Source organism: Carcharhinus amblyrhynchos, chromosome 2 (genome assembly GCF_965287045.1).
Source record: "Carcharhinus amblyrhynchos chromosome 2, sCarAmb.v2.hapA, whole genome shotgun sequence".
Lineage (NCBI taxonomy): Eukaryota > Metazoa > Chordata > Chondrichthyes > Carcharhiniformes > Carcharhinidae > Carcharhinus > Carcharhinus amblyrhynchos.
In genome coordinates this window covers 59,688,187-59,708,684 of record NC_137325.1, presented here as the reverse complement: position 1 = coordinate 59,708,684, position 20,498 = coordinate 59,688,187, and the positions used below count along the sequence as shown (strand labels likewise).

The 20,498-nt window shown below is 43.2% G+C and overlaps 1 protein-coding gene and 1 non-coding gene across 5 annotated transcripts in view; one reads left to right on the top strand and one right to left on the bottom strand.

Annotated features, from left to right (window-relative positions):
• LOC145354845 (retinoic acid receptor beta-like) overlaps positions 1 to 20,498 on the top strand; it is a 337,521-nt gene that overhangs the window by 291,353 nt on the left and 25,670 nt on the right. For all 4 annotated transcript variants that reach the window (XM_080206407.1, XM_080206383.1, XM_080206391.1 and 1 more), the window contains one exon: positions 12,579 to 12,755. In XM_080206407.1, the coding sequence (XP_080062533.1) occupies positions 12,579 to 12,755 (177 nt within the window). The remainder of the gene's footprint in view (positions 1 to 12,578; positions 12,756 to 20,498) is intronic.
• On the bottom strand, positions 14,234 to 14,308 carry trnak-uuu (transfer RNA lysine (anticodon UUU)). The gene has a single exon. It is a non-coding gene; the product is annotated as a tRNA-Lys (tRNA).

Here is a 20,498-nt window from a genome sequence, read left to right as displayed (position 1 = left end):
GAGCGGAATTCTCCCACACTCCTGGCAGCAGGATCAGTGGTGGACAGGGCGCGGAGGGGGAGGAGGTTGAGGCCCAAGAAGGTTTCATACTGGAGTAATTTATAGCAAGTTCTTTCTGTGGTGCTGGCCATGGTGGCTTGGGAATCCTGCTGGAAACCGGTGTGAAGCTGGTTTGTATCCCATTAATGGGGTTCAAGTAAAGGCCTGACTGGAATCTCTTCCCACGCCCAATTCTCCATAATGCCAGTGGGAAAACACACTGATCCAGAATACATCTGGGCCAACATGGCATGGAGTAGTCAGAACGTACCTGAAGAATGTCTGGGCTGCCTTTGGAGTTCAGGATGGAGGCCGCCAGTGGCCCTGGATCCTAGAACACCACAGCATCTATCAGGTGGATCTTCCAACACCAGTGTCTTCAATAGGTCCATCTTTCAGGCTCAGAGTGTTCCTGAAAGGTTCATCTTCTTTCTTCAGTGGTGGGACAGGAGAATCCCAGCTGTAGGCAAGGTTGGCAAATCTGGTCCTTCATTTTCTTGGGGAAAATTGTGGCTGTAAGGCAAAATAAAAATGCATCAGTGAAGTAATGCAGACTTGTATAAAGGGCAGAAGAATATGTAAAATAAGTGTGGAAAGGTACAGAGGTTAATTTTCACTTTCTAAAATTGGCATTGATAGAGTGGCAATAGTCTTAAAATAGGCTTGGGGTTATCATCTCGTCAACTCTGACAATCAACCCATGGGCATTTTAGCAGGGAAATATCACTGAACTGCCTTGGCAGCAGCTTCGTTGGGAGAATGTGGAAAATATGCAAGTTACTATTGCAGTTTTAGAAGGGAACTGATCAGACCTTGTGCAGTGCATTGTCCAATCAGTTCCACAGACAATGGAATCATGGAAGGCCCAGAGTAGTCCAATGGACCCTGCAAAAATAAATGGGCCATTTGCCTGGAACTGCCTCCTGTACTTACTTTGCTGCTGACCTTCCAGTCCTGATACTGGCCAGCCAGCATATAGCAACATATCAACTTTAATATGATTGTCCTCATGTTCAAATCCTTCCATGGCCTCACTCCTGCCTACACTTGTAACATCCTCCAACCCTACAATGCTCCAAGAATTTGGCATCTTTTTGTGCATCCCCCATACATTTGACTCTAAAATTGACTTTACTTTCAGCTGCTTAAGTTCTAGAATTCCTGCCCTACACTTTTCTGCCTCTTTGTTTTCTCCTGAAACCTATTGCTTTGACCTCGTTTTGGACCACTGAGCTTAATATCTCCTCTGGCTGTGTGTGAGTTATTGTCCAAATAGATTCCTGTGAAACATCATGGGATGTTTTGCTATCTTATTGGTGCTTCTTAATGCAACTTATCATTGCATCCACTGGGCTGTACTTGGGCACCCGCTTGGTAGATCGCAGCTCATTCAGTGCAAATGAGGCCGAGTGCTCTAAGTCAGACCTGAAGCGGGAAGGAAACTGCCATTTGTGAGTTGACTGTCTGATGCACACCCACCTCATTTTGCTTTCCACTGGATCTCTCATCCTTTCATCCTGCCCAACACTTTCTGAACCCAAGGCTGGAACTTTCTGATCGTTCATCCCTCTGAGGTTTTCCCATCCCTCTGCAGTGAACGGAGATTTAACTTGTCGCCAAAATCTCCATCTTCGCTGCAGTGGGAACGTAGTGCGAGCGGGTGGTAAGATTATGCCCCGTCTTCCCAATTCCCCGTGACTTTTCCAGCAATCCCTATTTTGAATCATCCCAAGCAAAATAAGCCATGCTGAGCAGAATCCATTTGAATAGAGCCTCCAAGCAGTCAAAAGATAAGACAGTTTTTTTTTAAGATGAAAAGATTTATGAATGCTGCTTTTTATACATGTACTTCCAGATATGTGTGCGTCTTTTGCAGTAATATTCTTCCTACTGTTTGAAAGATCCCTATAGTCGTATTGAAATTCTTTAGCTGGGGGCATAAAGAGAATGTTTTATACCCCTGCTCCGCGTGATAGAGGATGTGCAATATCAATATAGACAGAAAATAATCAATATTCCCATATTATTTACTCAAATGCGAAACAAACCCCAAAGATCCAAATTAACAAGGTAGATAACCTTTTCAGAACGGTGGATGTTTTCTGATCTCTGCATTGCTGAGTTTCCGGGTCCCCCTTGACTGTTATTGAGTGACAGGCCCTCTTCCATGTAGGACACGTTTTACACTTCAAACATGGAAAACTGTTTTGGAAAGATGTCCTTGACTCCAAAACTGACAGTTAGGGCAAAGAACAAACCAAGGGAAAGAACAGTTTTCAAATTAGGAAAATAAATCAATTTGATCATGGCAAAGTTAAACAAAAGTTAAAAAAGGACTACTGCGCAATAGTAAAGAGAAACAAAACAAGGTGTGGGGGGATGTAAAAGCCAGGCTGAAGGTAACATTCAATTGTTTATTTTATGGTTCATTCAAATAGTGCTTTAATAATAGTTTTACCCTAACAAGAACCATTTGTGATATGAGGGAATGGTAGCACAGTTGTTAAGAGCTGGATTTCACAGGCCACCTGTGAGTGGGAAAGCAGACCAGTGAATTTAAAACATAGGGGACCATTGGAGATTTGTGTGCCAACTGCATGCCCACCGACGCCATGGTTTTACCAGTGGTGGAGGTGGTGTTGGGTGTCTCAATGGTCCATTTGGAAACTTTAAGTGTACGATGACCACTCAGATTTAAAGGATCTGTGCTTCATGTGAAGCCTGGCAGGTTTGACCATGCAGGCTACTGGCCAATGGCCAGTGAAAGGAGAAGGTTGTTCTTCCCCAGGGCTCTGGTTCCAGTTGAAAGCACACCCACCTCCCCCCACCTGCATACCCCCCCCAATCTCATCCTGATCTCCTGCAATACCAGCAGTGGCCACTGCTCCCAATTGGCAGCAGCTCAATGAGGCAGATTTCCTCCTGGAGAACAGTGTAAGCCTTGCCTCGGAATAATAAATTGCCCCTTGGCCAAAAGCATACAGCAGGGCAAATTGGTCATGTGAAAGAAATGTCCCGACATTGATAAAGAAGTGTGGGGAGCCTCTGCTCACCATATAATTCAGCCCAGTGTTAAATGATGGAAGACCAGACTAATGCACCACAGCTGGGGGAACTTAAATTCAATGAATAAAGAAATCAGGAATGAAACATAATCAGGAAACAAACAGATTGGTGTAAAAGCCCATCTGGTTCATTAATATCATTTAGGGAGTGGAATCCGCTGTCCTTTACTGGCCTGGTCTGCATCTAATTCATAACTGCTCTATAAAAGTGTATCAAATTGTTACATAAAAGAATAATAAGAATACAACTGAATAGATCACCTGACATTGAGCTAAGTATTGACAAGGCGCATCAAACCCAGTCAACACTGAAAAGTTAACCTCGCCACCAACTGAGCAGTTGTGCCAAAATTGGGAGAGCTATCCCACAGAATAGTCAACTAGCAGCCTGACATGTTCCTACTCACTGAATCATAGCTTTCAGCCAATGGTCTAATACCTCCATCACCATCCCTGGGTGTGTCCTGTCCCAACAGAGGCAGCGGCACAGTCATATACAGTCAGGAGGCAGGGGCCAGTGGAGCCTGCAACATTGATTCTGGAGTCAGGAGCAAGGAAACCTACTTAGCACCTATTGTCCTCCCTCAACTGATGAGTCAGTGCTGAATGAGCCATGTTGAACACCATTTGGAAGAAGCACTGAAGGCGGCAAGAGCACAGACTGTAAACTGGTTGGGGCCGTCAACGTCCATCACCAATAGTATCACTTCTAACCGAGTGAGTGGGTCCTGAAACACAGATCTGCCAGGCTGGGCCTGCGGCAGGAGCCGAGAGAACCAAAAAGAGGGAAAAAGGTCACCAGCAATGTTGCCTCAGCAACTAGTGGAAAGAATGTTGCCAGAGATGGAAGTGGCTGCCTGCTCACATAATCTTGCTCAGGAATAGGAGTAGCCCATTGATCTCCGCAAACGTCTTCCACCTATCAATAAGGTCATGGCTGCAATGCTGAAAAACTCCTGGGTTGACTTTCTCCATTCAGCCCTCACTGTCAAACAGCTAATGCTTTCCACTCTATGCTAATACATGTGACAATAAATCAATCAAATATCATATCAAAATCAAAGTGTTTAAACTTGTGTGTGTTTTTCACAAATCAGATTATAGTTGAAAAAGACCCACTTTAGCAGTCCCGTTACTGAGATACAGATTTAGTGTATGATTGTGTGGTTAGTGAGTGTGTGTTTGTGTAGTGAGTGAGTGTGTGTTTGTGCAGTTAGTGAGTGTGTGTTTGTGCAGTTAGTGAGTGTGTGTTTGTGCAGTTAGTGAGTGTGTGTTTGTGCAGTTAGTGAGTGTGTGCTTGTGCAGTTAGTGAGTGTGTGCTTGTGCAGTTAGTGAGTGTGTGCTTGTGCAGTTAGTGAGTGTGTGTTTGTGCAGGTAGTGTGTGTTTGTGTAGTTAGTGAGTGTGTGCTTGTGTAGTTAGTGAGTGTGTTTGTGTAGTGAGTGTGTGCTTGTGTAGTTAGTGAGTGTGTGCTTGTGTAGTTAGTGAGTGTGTTTGTGTAGTGAGTGTGTGTTTGTGTAGTGAGTGAGTGTGTGTTTGTGTAGTTAGTGAGTGTGTGTTTGTGTAGTTAGTGAGTGAGTGTTTGTGTAGTTAGTGAGTGAGTGTTTGTGTAGTTAGTGAGTGTGTGTTTGTGTAGTTAGTGAGTGTGTGTTTGTGTAGTTAGTGAGTGTGTGTTTGTGCAGTTAGTGAGTGTGTGTTTGTGTAGTGAGTGTTTGTGCAATTAGTGAGTGAGTGTTTGTGCAGTTATTGACTGAGTATGTGTAGTTAGCGAGTGTGTGAATATTGGCTATATTGCTGGATGTCAGTCATTACATCCTAGCTCTTCTGCTTTATTTTAAAGATAAAGCGCAATCTGTTTGCCCCCCAGGTGGCCTTTCAATTGTTCCTCTGAACTTTTGCCAATAGCATTTTTGGAAACTGATAGCTCCATGTGGGATCTTTTGTGGTTTGCCATGAAAATAAATAAGAGTGTGGTTGCTGCTTGCAGGATGACCTGGGAATCTGCTGGGCTTGAGAACAAGGAGGCAGCAGCTCTGCTGGCCAAGGGTTGTCCTCTACTTCTCCACATCTTTGCAGCAAGGATGTTTTTTCATGCTGCTTCTCAAATCAAGAAAATATAAAGCTCGAAGCAACTATTTCATAGTGCTCATCTGCAGTATTGACATAAGAAGAGGTAATGTTGCAGCAGCTGAGAGAAATCCCTGTTCCTCTCTCAGACTGTGCTGATTGAATCATCCCGTTTCAATCGGAGAACTACATTGATTCCAGTGTTTCTGGGTGCAGGGAGAGAATGGTCAGTCAGACACAAATACAGAAAAATGCTGCAACATCTCAGCAGCTCTGGCAGCATCTGTGGAGAGAGAATAGAGCCAACATTTCAAATCTAAATAACCCTTCGCCAGAGCTGAGAGGGAAGAGAGGCAGCAGAGAATTATACTGTGAGGGTGGAGGGTGGACTTGGACAATGGGAATGTAAAGGAGGATACAGAAGGCTGAGAAGGTGTTGAAAGCATCTGTTATGCATTAATGGCAAAACAAAGGTCCAGCTTGGTAAAGGACTGCCTGGGAAATGTGGCTGTTGAACTGAAGAAGGGTTTTGTGTGTGTGTGTGTGTGTGTGTGTGTGTGTGTGTGTGTGTGTGGCGGGGGGGGGGTGCGGGGGGGTGGTGATTGTAAAGAAGGAGAGCGATAAAATGGAGAATGAGATGAAAATAATAAATGGAAATGGGGTGAAAGTGAAGGAGTGAATTCATGCTCTGAAGTGGTTGAATTCAGTGTTCAGTCTAGAAGGCTGTAAAGTGCCCAATCAGAATGATCAGCCAAGGTCCACATTCCTGATTCTTGATCAGTGACCCACATTGACACATGTGAGACAAAATTGGTTAGGTTGTGATGTTTGCCACAGTCAAATATCCTGTTAGCATTCCCTGTCAGAGAGCTATACAGCACAGAAACAGGCCCTTCTGCCCAACTCATCCATGCCGACCAGGTTTGCTAACTGAACTGGTTCCATTTGCCTATGTTTGGCCCACATCCCTCTGAACCTTTCCTCTCTATCTGTCTATCCAAATGTCTTTTAAATGTTGCAAATGTACCCTCCTCTACCACTCCTCTGACAATTCATTCCATATCCGCACCACCCTCTGTGTGGAAAGGTTGCTCCTCAGGTTTCTTTTAAATCTTTTCCCTCTCACCTTAAACCGAGTTTTAGACTCGCCTACCCTGGGGAGAAAACCTTGGCTATTCACTTCACCTCTGCCCCTCATGAATTTATAAACCTCTGTAAGGTACCTCTTCATCCTCCTAGTGACAGTGTTAAACGCAAAAGATTGCCACTTGCAGAGAACAGCTAGTGGTCCAGAAACTACCTTCCAACAAAAGTCAGCAGATTGCAAGAGAGGCAGGAGAGAAGAATCTGTAAAATGTAAGCCATTGCAGGCTGTAGATCAAGAATATTGACGAGTTATTGCGATTAAATATAACCACCTGTTTGTATGGGAATGGCAGAAGCAAGATTCTGTGTCCAGCTGTTAACTATGCAGCCCTGTGTCATTCAAAGAATGCTAGCTACGTTGATGACCTACTTACTTTCTACTCTCGAATTATCACAATCACAGGAACTGCAATGAAATGGTTCTATGTACAACTGTGGCCCGTAGCCATAATGTGGAGCTGACTTTGATTGTAAAGAGTTAATTTGACTTCCCCGAAATACAAACATACAAAAAAAATGTATGAAATATGAGCAGAAATAGCCTGCTCTGTTATTCAGTAAGATCGTGGCTGAACAGTGTTTCAAATTCTACACTCCATTTACTCCCAGTTACCTCTGATTCCCTTGCCTGTCAAGAATCTATCTATTTCTGCCTTAAAAATATTCAATGACTCTGTCTCCACTGCCCTTTGAGGCAAGGGGTTCCAAAGTCGTGAAATCCCTGTCCTGTAAGGGTGACGCCAAATTCTAAAACAGTGCCCCTAGTTCTGGACTCACCCACCAGAGGAAACATCCTTACCACATCCAACTTATCAACACCATGCAGAATCTTGTGGGCACAGTGTTTAGCATTGCTGCTTCATAGCACCAGGGAACCAGGTTCATTTCCAACCTTGGGTGATTGTGTGAAGTTCACTGCTTCACCCTGTGTTTGCTTGGTTTTCCACTGAGTGCTCCAGTTTCCTCCCAGATTCCAGAGATGTGTGGATTAGATGGAATGGCAATGGTCAAATTATCCTTTAGTGTCCCAGAATGCGTAGGTTAGATGGATAACCCTTTGTAAATATATGAGGCTATGGGGGAAGAGGACGTGGGTAAGATACTCTATCAGAGAGTCGATGCAGATTTGATGGGCCAAATGGCCTCCCTCTGCGCTATAGGGATTCTATGGTCTTAGGTACTTCAATCAAGCCACCCTTGCTCTTCCAAACTCCATTGGAAACACACCCAGCTTGTTTGACCTATCCTCATAAGGCAACCTGCTCATTTCAGATATCAATCTGGTAAGCCCCCTCTGAACCACTTCCAACACATTGACATCCTTCCTCACAAAAGGAGACTGAAATTGCACACAGTATTTGTGATGTGGTCTCACTAATGGCCTAGGTATCTGAAACATAACACCCTTACTTTTAGATTCAATTCCTCTCATAATAAAGGAAAACATTTCATTAGCCTTCTTGATTACATATTATATCTGCATACTAAGGTTTTGTTACTCATACATAAGAACACTTAAATCTGTCTCCCTTGAAATTCTGCTGTTACTCCTGGTTCAAATTAATATTCTGCTTTTTTATTCTTCCTACCAACAGGAATAACTTCACACTTCCCCACATTATACCATAGTTTTTCCTTTTCACAACTTATCACAACTTAGCGATATCTATCTGTAACTCCTTATGTCTTCTCCACAACATACTTTCCTATCCCTATCTTTCTGTCATCTACAAATTTAACTACCATGCCTTCACTTCCCTCTACTAAGCCACTGATGTAAAGTTAAGACCCCAGCACAGACGTCTGCATGACTCCACTTACCACATCCTGCCAATCAGGAAAAAAAACCCATTTATGCATACTCTCTGTTTCCTGCCAGCCAATCTTCCATTAATGCGATTGTGTTACACCCTACACTCTGAGCTTTTATTTTTCACAATAGCCTTTGATCTGGCACCTTACCAAATGCCTTCTGGAAATCTAAGTACTGTACATCTACTGCTTCCCTTTTATCCACAGCACATGTTACTTCTTTAAAGAACTCCAATAAATTGGTTAAACGTGATTCCTTTTTCACAAAACCACATGGGCTGTTCCTGATTATCTTGGCTTGAAGCTTTAGAACAGTGGGGGTTTAACCACCGCCAACTCGCGATAGGCTAGCTGCCATTTTGCACTCTGAGCATTGATCAGCAGTAGGTGGGACTTCCATCCTCACAATCGGATTGGCTGGATGCTGTGCAGCCCCAGCCAAGCACAGCGACTCGACATATTTATCGTGTTCCCCACAGAAAACACGCCTTGCAGGGGCACGTAAAATCCAGCCCCGTGTCCCAAATCACTCGCATGCTGTCTAATTACCATCTGAACCCAAGTTATTTTCTGGTCATTAGATGATAGCAGGTAATAGTAATGTCTCCAGTGTGCCTCGGAGTCACGATTACTGAAAGTTCCATCGGATTGAACACCAAAACCTCAGGAAAATGTCATAGGTTTGCAAGTGGAAGCAAAAATAGTTACCCGGAGCATTTTCTTATTTATTCATCTGTCTCATATCAGTGAAATGAATCCGATTTTAGATCAGTTTCGAAGAAGTTGATTTGTTGCATCTTTATTGAAGCATATGCACTCTGTGAATTAAATAAAAATGAACATAAAGAAGAGCGGGATTGGACATTTGTGAAATTAGATGCCAGAATAGGGGAATGTAATGGTTTCAATGCCTGTCTGATCATTTAATCAGCTCAGAGATCCAGTTGAGAGCATGTGCTTTGAGGGGAATATCTGCCGCTTGATGCTTCGTTACACACTGAAGTTCTGAATCATTGACTTTAGTCTGATCCGAGACATTTTCTGGTTGTAAACATGCCAGATCCATGAATGTAAACGGAGTGAAATAATAGTTGTTCAAAGAATACATTTTGTGCTTTTTTTAATGCATTATATTTCTGAAATTGTAAATTGCACTATGAAGCTAGGGACTTGCATCGAATATTGGCTGCGTTGTGGCTGGTTAATTTCGAATAATTCTGCAGTCAGTTTGACAAACGTAAATGCCTAAAATTATCTAAAGACCAAGTTGAAAGTGGAAGTCATAATTCAGCTCCCTTGCACCATACTGCTAAACTGTGCTTCTGGGGAAATTTGATTCACATATGTATTGAATTGAAAGAAGTTGCCTGCCAGATGAACTTGTTATTCTTGCAGTAAGCTATGTTCTGTTTTGTGCAACCATTCTCAGAAATCTTCACGTTGATCATTTAAGTCCCTTCACCTGTTTGTACATGCTCCACACAGACTTCCAGGCAATAAAAACATCATGAAGTCCCATTTTCTTATCCCTATGAAGTCAATTTCATTGTGACCAAGGTTTATATTAGGTTGCATTTTATTTTCTGATTTTCTGCAAATTACTGTTAATGACCACATTCCGGATGGGCTTCACCGTGCTACATCAGTAGAAAAATAAAGTGGAACACAAAGGTACAGCAGTTTTCTCCAGAGATTATGCTGACACCACCACCAGAGCAAGTACAGTGCAGCAGTTCTGGACTTGCACTCTGCGAGGTTAGACTTTGTGAGAGCAGCCTGGGCATTAGCGACAGGCCAGAACGTATGGGATAATCCTGATTTGACCTTTCGTGAGACCCCCAGCTTCAATTTAGGCCTATCCAGCAACTAATTAGCTGCTTGCGTGGCCGAATGCTTTGGTGAGATCAATGCAGGCAATATGCAGTAGTCTCCTTTGTTCACGGCATTTCTCCTGCAGCTGCTAGACTGATGAGACCATTTCAATTGTAGATCTTCCAGTTTTGAAACAACACCAGGATTCAGGATAGATGTGTTCAGCCAAGATCACACGTAATGCTTACATTAACACTGCAATGAAGTTACAATGAAATTCCCCTAGTTGCCACACTCTGGCGCCTGTTCTGATCAATGCACCTAGCCAGCAGGTCTGCAATCTTGACAACGGCAATAGGGGCAAATACACTTTCCACAATGCTCAGCAGGAAGATGCCTTGATTGTTGTTGATTGTGGTTGCCTTTGTTTTTGAACAGGGTCACAATTTTTGCATCTCACATCTCCAGGGGCATTGCTTCAGCAGAGCCTGAAAGGTTTGTGCACATGCTGCAGGGGTGCTGTGTTCCTGTGCTTGCTGAGTTCAGGTGGTACATCTTTTGCCCTTGGAAAGCATGTCAATAGTTTTGCTAGGCTCTCCACTGTGGGTTTGATATCCAGCTCTGTCAAGACAGGTAGTCTTTCCATGGTGCTTCCAGCTTCCTCAGTGACAGTGTTCTCCTGAGGGTACAACTCAAGGTGCTGTTCTACCCATCTCTCCAAGTGTTTATTGAAGGTGGCAATGACATCCCCGGCCTTTTGTTTTTAACAGAGCTGTTTCTTTGTTGGTGGCCCTGTTGTCTTTCTGATCCTATCATACATCATACACAGCATTCCCTGTGTCAAAAGGTATCTAGGTATTCTGGCAAAGTTGTTACCAGTAGTCTTTGGTGTATTGTCCAATGTTAGACTTTGTCTCCAGCAGTTCTTAATGCATTTAGAAGGTGGGATTCTCCTATTTTCAGGCTAAGTGCCCATGCCAGTGGGGAAACAAGAATATTTCCCATTGACGTTGGCAGCATCTGTCAAGTGGAATTCGCCCACCAGAAAGATGCTAATGAGGGCATCTCGGGAAACCCAGTAGCCAAACCTGCTGTTCTGAGATCGGACCACGGTTTTTAAAGTGCTCAGAAACAAGACCCCCCCCCACCAAAAAAAATGTCCTTTCCTCCCCTCTCAACTGACCAGGGGAGCACCATTAACCACTAACTAAAGAAGGGAATCCTCCCCATACCCAAAATGTAAACCTGCCCCCCCCTCAGCCCTGCCGCACCCCCCCCCCCAACAAAGAGCCCCCACTCAGCCCCCTTCCCCACCGAGCCCCAGTCCGTTCATTCTGCACAGCTGTGCACTCAGCCTCAGTACAAACATGTGCAGGGTAGAGGGAAAAGGCACTAAGTCATGATGCTTGTTTGGAGAACTGTGCAAACACAATGGGGCAAATGGCTTCCTTCTGTGCCAATTCTGTGATTCTTTAATCAAAACTGAGTATGGGCTGAATGGCCAGAATGTTACCGGCACACCCAGCCGAGGCTCATAAGATTGTGCCCAAGGCCAGCAGAGACCCTCACTGATAAAATCAGGGCCAATAAGTCTAAAAACTGAATGAAAGTGGACTGAGGGTGATGGGGATGGCAAGCAGTTAACTCAGTTGACTAGCCAGTCTAGCATGTGGATTAGACTGACACCGACAGCATGGGGTTGGATTCCTATTCTTACTGAAGTAGACTTGGGGCTTGTCTCCTTGTCCTACCCATTGTAAGCAAAAATCACAGTATTTTGTTGTGGTTTGGTAAATAATTGGCAAGGACCTCCTTTCAGGCACAGGATAGAAGGAGATATGTGGACTGACCAACATGAAACCTTAATACAGCTTAGGAAGACTTGTACCTGAATATCTCCTTTTTCTATTGCTTTTTTAATTACATTGTCTTTTCAGGCTGACTTTCCAAATGCAGAGTTGGAGCTTTGACCGTATGTTGGAAAATGGTGAAAAAGTGGACTGAAAAGTGTGGGGAAGACGTTGGCACTTTGCTGATAAGCAGTGAAAGTGAAGCAGCTACTGTTACACTTTTTGAGGCTTTTCACAACGTTTTGAAAAAGTTTCTCAGCTCCATTCACTTAGGTCCCACATTTGTTCAGCCTGTATGTAATAGCTTACATTTATTGGTGTTAAATTTTCAGAGGGAAGCAGGCAATCACTCCTGCCTGTTGTGAATGATGACAACCTGGGGCAGTGTGCCCAGAGATATTACAGTACGCACAGTCTGCATTCCAGGTTCCCAAGCATCAGTGCCACAAACGCGGAAAATTACCTCTATGGAATTCAACTCATGGGGAACTTTGCTAATTACTTACCAGTCGTGTTTTATTAAAACTCTGATACAGCAGCCTGGAGAATTTGTTTTACTAAAAGTGTTTTATTAGAGGGAATAGAGTAGAACTCTACTAAAGTCCACTCAAAATCTTAATTTGAATAAATAACATGAGTGTTTCAACTTATAAAATAATTGGTTTTCCTTGGCTTTAAGTACTGATCTTCACAGGGACAGAACCATGCAGTGAACTCAACATGTCACGCGCTTTGTAATTGCATTTTCATTGACAGTGATTATACATTTATTGCTTTTGTTGATTACAGAATTCCAGTGCTGACCACCGGGTACGGCTTGACCTGGGTTTGTGGGACAAATTCAGTGAACTTGCCACAAAGTGCATTATCAAAATCGTGGAATTTGCTAAACGGCTGCCTGGCTTCACGAGCTTGACCATTGCAGATCAGATCACCCTGCTCAAAGCTGCCTGCCTGGACATCTTGGTACGTACCCATTTGTTACAAAGATTTATTCCGTGTCAGCGCAATATTGGCTGTTAATTGACCTCAGGAGTTTTGCCACTCCCTGTCTTGTCAAAACCAGCTGAGAAGACAGTGTGAGTTTCGACATTGACAAATGGACTGAGGTCAGTGGCCCTGCCACTGACACCACAGTGGAGACAGCTCCGTTCATGCAGCAGCTCCCAAGATTCAGCTAACTAACTGTTCCTTGCTCAAAGGATTTTGCTCCTCGGCTGAAAAGTAACTCCCAAATAGCAGTCACGTATTTTCCGGGCCGACTGTGGTTAGGAGCAGCAAAGTCAAGAGGCATAATGGTGGTGTAAAATCTTCCGAAGCTCTTTCCCTGGATTAAGGAGTGATGTTTGTCAAGTGCTCTTTTTCTCTATCTGAAAATGAGAAAGTCACGCCACATTAGAAAGCTGAGCTAAATTCTGGGTGGCATGGGAGCCGGGTTCAATTCTGGCCTCAGGTCACTCTCTGTGTGAAGTTTGCACATTCTGCCCATGTGTACGCGAGTTTCCTCCGGGTGCTCCGGTTTCCCCTCTCACTCCAAAGGTGTGCGGGTTTGGTGGGTTGGCCAAGCTAAATTGCCCCTTGGTGTCAGGGTGATTAACAGGTTAAATACATGGGGTTACAGGGATAAGGCCTGAGTGAGATTGTGGCTGGTGCAGATTTGATGAGCCAAATGGCCTCCTTCTGCTCTGTAGGATTTCTATGACTCTGTGATAACAGTAGTGGCATGTCTCTCAAAACGATCTCCTGTGAAAAAACTAGTTGAGAATAGAATACCACTTATTGCAACCAGTGACTGAGGTTGAGTTTCCAGCCTGCTGACTGGATATAAAGTTGATGTTGAGTTGGCTAGGCACCGTCCAATTTTCACTTTCCATTGACTTCATCCGTAGTAATTTGCTCTTGTTTTACCAACCTGAACTGGTTGAGCTGAACAGCTCGTTTGCATGTTATAATTCCTCTCTAATTTTATGGTGCTGTCACTGCCAGTGATATCACCCAACTACCTGTGTCCCTTTCTGCTAGCTAGCTGAATGGAAATCACATGTCTTTATTGGAGCTGTTGACAAATGATTTGACACAACATAATTATCCAATGCCTTCTTTTCTTTAAAGTTTTTACTCGTCCTCAAAGCTAAAGCTCAGATTGGACTGGGCAAACCCAAATCCACTTCCCATTTCCTTCAAAAACCAAACCCAAAATCCAAATGAATCCAATTCATGGTTCCCAGAAGAGGCACAAGCAAGATCCAAGCTGACAAGACAAGGCACTACAGTCCATCCTGGGCTCGATCCGATGCCCGATCCTAGCCAAAAGGCTGAGAAGCAATAATGAATGGCAAAGAAGGCACAAAGGGCCAAATGGCCTACTCCTGCTCCGATATTCTAAGTATTCATTACTTGTTTTCCCAGGATTTCCTAGGTAGCAAATACCTTCAGCCAAAATCAGCACCCAGACAGGGACTTGAACCCTGGACCCTCAGATTAAAAGCCTGATGGTCTACCGACTGAGCTACCCAGTCTTCTTGAAACTTTCATGCTTCATAAATGTTTGCATAACTGTGTCCTTTAATTGTCATTTTAAAGTATCAAGATATATTTATAGCATCCTTATTACCAAAAATAGGGACACAACATTTATCAAATTTCATAAAAAATGTTCACAGATTTGTACTAACTCGGCAAATATTCTAACGTACTACTGTGATAGTCTGGAGAACATCATCTTTGCATGCACTTAACAAAATATAAGACATTGCTGCGTGAAAAGTTTGAGACAGGTTTTTCCTAGCACCAACTCATGGTTTCATTCTTGGGTAAAGGAACTGGTTTAACTCACTGTGCTGATGTGCTGTGTGCAATAGAGAGTTGCCCTTCTGGATGAAGTATATGGCATTCTCACGTCAGTTGCTGCTGAGTGTGCTGCTGGCAAACTGTGGAGCAGTAGTATCTGAGAAAGGTTTCTATGGATAAGCAAAATGGTGTTTTGAATCTAGCTCCACAGTTTAACAGAGGAAGGCTGGAAGTTTTACTTGCTGACATTTAAGTTATTCAGTACCATGTTGATGAGCATCTTTTATTGGAAGCCCTGCTGATCACAATACTTTAAAAATCAGCACTTTGGAGCTGAAATGCTACTCAAAGGTAGAGAAATAAAGAGCTGAAAAGAATCCCTAACAATGCATGGAAAGGAGCAACGGTTCTGTAAATAGGAAGAACATTTTGGAGTGAATTTAGATTTTGCTTTGCTTATTTCTCAGGTGTGAAATTGGGGGGGATCTAATTTTGAGGGGGATATCGAGGATCCCAAGAACATGTGCTTTTTCTTGAGCCCCAACCAGTTGATTTTACATCAATCTAAAGGGACTGCTGAATGCCACTGCTAACACAATAAGTTTTTTTATACTATTAAAAAAAATGCAGCTAGGAGAATTGGAGTGCTCCTCCTGGCTCCATACCAGAACTGTGAATCAGTGCCAGCCCTTGTCCACTCCCAGTCCACTGTGTGCTTTCCTGGGACCTACTTGTGAAGTCGCCCTGGTTGCTGCCTAATTCTTACCGGTTTCATGACATTGAAGTTCGAGGATTAATGTTGGACTAGCTTCTGGTTAATTATTTCATAGAATCAAAGAATTATATAACATTTGCCTTTGAAATGTTTGTGTCTGCTTACTCTTTGGAAGAGCTATCGAATGAGTCTCACTCACTTTTTCGGGGCAGCATGGCAGCACAGTGGTCAGCACTGCTGCCTCACAGCACCAGAGACCCAGGTTCAATTCCTGGCTTGGATCACTGTGTGGAGTCTGCACGCTCTCCCCATATCTGCACAGGTTTACTCTGGGTGTCCTGGTTTCCTTCCTCAGTCCAAAAGACGTGCTGTTTAGGTACATTGTCCATGCTAAATCCTCCCTCAGTGTACCCGAACAGGCGCTGGAGTGTGGCGACTAGGGGATTTTCACAGTAACTTCATTGCAATGTTAATGTAAACCTACTTGTGACACTAATAAATAAACTACTTCCCATTGCTCAGCAAATTCTTTTGTTTAGAACATTTATTCCAGTTTCTTTCTGGAAGTTCCTGTTGAATCTTTTTCCATCATCCTCTTTCAGTGTTGTAGTCTGCACATTTCAAATGCTAACTCCTTTTCCTCTTTCCTGAATAATATCCCACAATGGCCTTATCTTCCAGTGATCTCTACAAAAGCAGCGGAGACTGTTTACTTCTTTGGTCAGATATTCTATACTCAGGTGAATCTTTTGCGTTATCATGGTGTGTTTTGGAATGGAACACTGTCTGACATTTGTATCCTGTGTCAGAATCAAACACTTCCAGGACAATTACAACTTCATTTAAATTTCCTCTACTCTCACCTAATCCCAGCCACGAAAGGGCAACTTTCTGCTGCACCAAATTCCACGAGCTCATGGTTACCATGAACAAAATTACAAATTTGGGCTGGATTGTAGTAAGTGTTTAGCTGTAGATCTGCACTCACTGGGAACTCATTTAAATCTTTGCAGTTTTAGAGGAGAGACTTTTCGTTCTAGCAGTCAACTGGAATTCAGTTTGTATCCTAGAACAAAAAAACAAAGAGAAGTACGGCACTGGAACAGATCCTTCAATCCTCCAAGCCTGTGCTGATCATCTTGCCTGCCTAAACTAAAAACCGTACGCACTTACAGAGTCCATATCCTTCCATTCCCATCCTATTCATGTATTCATCTAGATGCCCCTTAAATGCTGCTATTTTTCCTGCTCCCACCACCTCCCCAGGCAGCACGTTGCAGACATTCAACACCCTCTGTGTAAAAAAAAAACGTGCCTCGCACATCTCCTCTAAACTTTTCCCCAGGCACCTTAAACCTATGTCCCCTTGTACTTGACTTTTCTACCCTTGGAAAGAGCATCTGGCTATCCACTCTGAGCATGTCATTCACAATCTTGTAAACCTCTTGTAAACAACGGAGGTTGAGGTCACCCCTCAACCTCCGTCGTTCCAGCAAGAAATGAGAAGACAGAAAACCATACCTTCTAATCACCTCCTACAAGATACTTTCATAAATTGATTTACCTCAGCCTTCCTGTGCTTTAATTAGAGAGACCGTTAATTTGTTGCTTTCAAGACAGGCTAATTCCTAGTGTTTCACCAACAACCCCCAGCCTCCAGTGCCTCCCAGTATCGCTTGAAGGAAATTCATTGAAATCAGTGATAAGATTGTGTCGGAGAATTCCTTTCAAATGAGATATTTCGGCCCACCCTTCGCACCATCAAATACCTATCATTCCCAAGCACTACTTAAATCAGTGCTTTTAATGCCTTGATTATTATCAGAGATGGATCAGCTGCAGACTTAGCTTTGCAAATGTCTTATGTTTGTTTTTATCTTGATCAAACCCTTATACAGTGGAAGTTTTAAATGTATTTGGCTGTATTGATGAAACGTATGTTTATCAAGATGAAAGACAGCTAGTGAAGAATAGGACATCTTGTTCAGTATTTTTTCTCAATATGTGGGCAGCAGTTATAAGGCCACGTTTATTGCCTAAGTGCTCGCTCTTCTCGAGTTGTTGCAATTCTTGTGACAATGATGTTCCCTCAAAGGTGTTAGGTAATGAAGTCCAGCATTTTGAATCAGTGGCAATGAAGAAAAGGTGATACATGCTCAAGTAATGATGATGTAAGACTTGAAGGGGACGTTGGATATAAATATCACTGTTCTCCTGGCTTGGCTGTTCTTGGCTTTTTACTGATACCGGTTGCAGAGGAGTTAGGAGTTCATGGAGCAATCTTGGTGAATTCCTGCACTGTATCCTGTAAACCTCACCTGCTGCAGCCACTTTGTATGCTTGGTAGATATTAAATGCTGCAGAAGCAAATTGATCTCTTTAGCGTAATGTTGAGCTTTTTGAATGTGGCTACACCAATCCAGATGAGTGGTGAATATCCCTATATACTCCTGACTTAAGCCTTGTAGATGGTGAAGAAATCTTGATGGATATAAGGAAGTAACCACTGCCTTATACCCAACAACACTGGGTCTGTTGATTTGATGGTAATCACACAGTGAGTAATGTGTCGGATCACAAGGCTACAATTTGTGGTGCTGTACAATTCTGTTACTGCGCCTCACAGGTGTCCAGTTTTGGGTTGCTTGAAACTCTTACCTGTCCCATTTATTACTCTACACAGTAGACGATGTCCTCCTTATGGAGAGATTATCTTCACAAAGATGACACAGTGGACATTTACAATAGTTCTATCGTAGTCAGACATGACTGATACTGGTGGGCTGGTGAAGAGGAGTTTGCGTACCAAGCAGTCCATCTACTGACCTTTGTGTTCTCTCAACTGGCCCAGGCATTGTTGAGACACAAATTAGAAAGATCAAACAAACTGAGGACAGGTTGAGCTTTTTTATGCTTCCAAATGGTAAAAGATCATTCTTGGCCAGCTAAAAAATACTGCTGTGGATTTTAATTGCTCTTCACAGAAAATCCTCTGCCCAGTATATCATCAAATAGAGAAAGGAAAAATTGCATAGTGGTTTATCAAGTACAATTAATGTACTCTCTGTCCATTTCCACACTCTTGATTTATAACAGTTTGTTCCATTGCTACTTCACAGGGCCAGGGACCCAGCTTCGATTCTGGCCTCGGGTGACTGTCTGTAAGGAGTTTACACATTCTCCATGTCCTATTCCCCTTACCCCACGCAATTACCACAACTAATCCACCTCATCTATACATCTTGGTACACTAAAGAGCAATTTAGTATGGCTAGACCACCTAGCCTGCACATCTTTGGAATGTGGGACGAAACCAGAGCATCCAGAGGAAAACCACGCCAACACGTGGAGAATGTGTAAACTCCTCACAGACAGTCACCCGAGGCCAGAATCGAAGCTGGGTCCCTGGCCCTGTGAAGTAGCAATGGAAGAAGGTACAAACTGTTATAAATCAAGAGTGTGGAAATGGACAGGGAGTACATTAATTGTACTTGATAAACCACTATGCAATTTTTCCTTTCTCTATTTGATGACATACTGGGCAGAGGATTTTCTGTGAAGAGTAATTAAAATCCACAGCAGTATTTTTTAGCTGGCCAAGAATGATCTTTTACCATTTGGAAGCATAAAAAAGCTCAACCTGTCCTCAGTTTGTTTGATCTTTCTAATTTGTGTCTCAACAATGCCTGGGCCAGTTGAGAGAATACAAGGGTCAGTAGATGGACTGCTTGGTACGCAAACTCCTCTTCACCAGCCCACCAGTATCAGTCATGTCTGACTACGATAGAACTATTGTAAATGTCCACTGTGTCATCTTTGTGAAGATAATCTCTCCACAAGGAGGACATCGTCTACTGTGTAGAGTAATAAATGGGACAGGTAAGAGTTTCTAGCAACCCAAAGCTGGACACCTGTGAGGCGCAGTAACACCATAAATTATAGCCTTGTGATCCGACACATTACTCACTGCGTGATTACCATCAAAGCAACAGACCCAGAGTTATACCAAGGTTACTTCACCATCTACAAGGCTTAAATCAGGAGCGTATTGGGATGCTCTTTCAGAGTGTTGGTGCAGACTTGAGGGGCTGAATAGCCTCTTTCTGTACTACAAGGATTCTATGATTCGAGCCATTTCTATGATTCAAAGCTTTCCCACTTTGAGTGACTGTAATAAAATTGTCTAGTAAATTACTGTCATGTGACATTTCGGCCTCAGTGACTTTGGCAGTACTTCGCATTTCAGCAACAATCTGTCAAGCCACTTGACTAAAAACAAACTGGGGCCAAAAACTATCAAAGCATGGCTCCCTGCAGGTTAATAGCTATGACTTCATTGAACAAACAAGGCATTAACTATCCAATTCACCAAAAGTAAATAATGGCAGCCATCTTCACAATAATAAAACCAGTAGCTACAGCATGGCAAGGAACACGGCAAAGCAAGTAACACAGTAATAGTAAGCTGAGGGCCACCGCCACTCATGCTTAATGCATCACTTGATGCCACCAATTATTGAGTATTTAATTGGAATAATCAAATTAAAATGGGAATAAATGTGACTGTGTCAGAGATGCTGCATTTGCCCTTTGGTAGAACCACCACACTTCCGTATAAATTGATGTCAGAAGCAATGGTCCAGCAACTAAACCAATGCCTTGGTCTCGTCATCTTTCATAGCGACATACAAGCAATATGGAATGGCACGGTGGCACAGGGGTTAGCACTGCTGCCACTCAGCGCCACAGACTAGGGGTAAATTCTTGCCTTGGGTGACTGTGTGGAGTTTGCATGTTGTCCCCGTGTCTGTATGGGTTTCCTCCCACAGTCCAAAGATACGCAGGTTAGGTTGATTGGCTATGCTGAATTGCCCTTAGTGTCCCAGGATGTCTGGGTTAGATGGATTAATTAGCCATGGTAAATGTTTCAGGAGAGGATAGAGAAAAGGGCCCGTGTAAGGTACTCTGTTAGAGAGAATGGGTGCAGACTCAATGGGCTGAATGGCCTCCTGCACTGTAGGGATTCTCTAAGGCTGCTAATTTCTGAGAAGTTGTTACGATACTTTGTATCAAGACATCACCCTGTGAAAGGCTTACTGTAATTTTAAGGTTGGGCCCCTTTGTTCTAGACTCCATCACGTGAAGAAACAATGCCTGCCCATCTACCCTAATAAATTCTTTAGTCATCTTAAACACCTCAATTA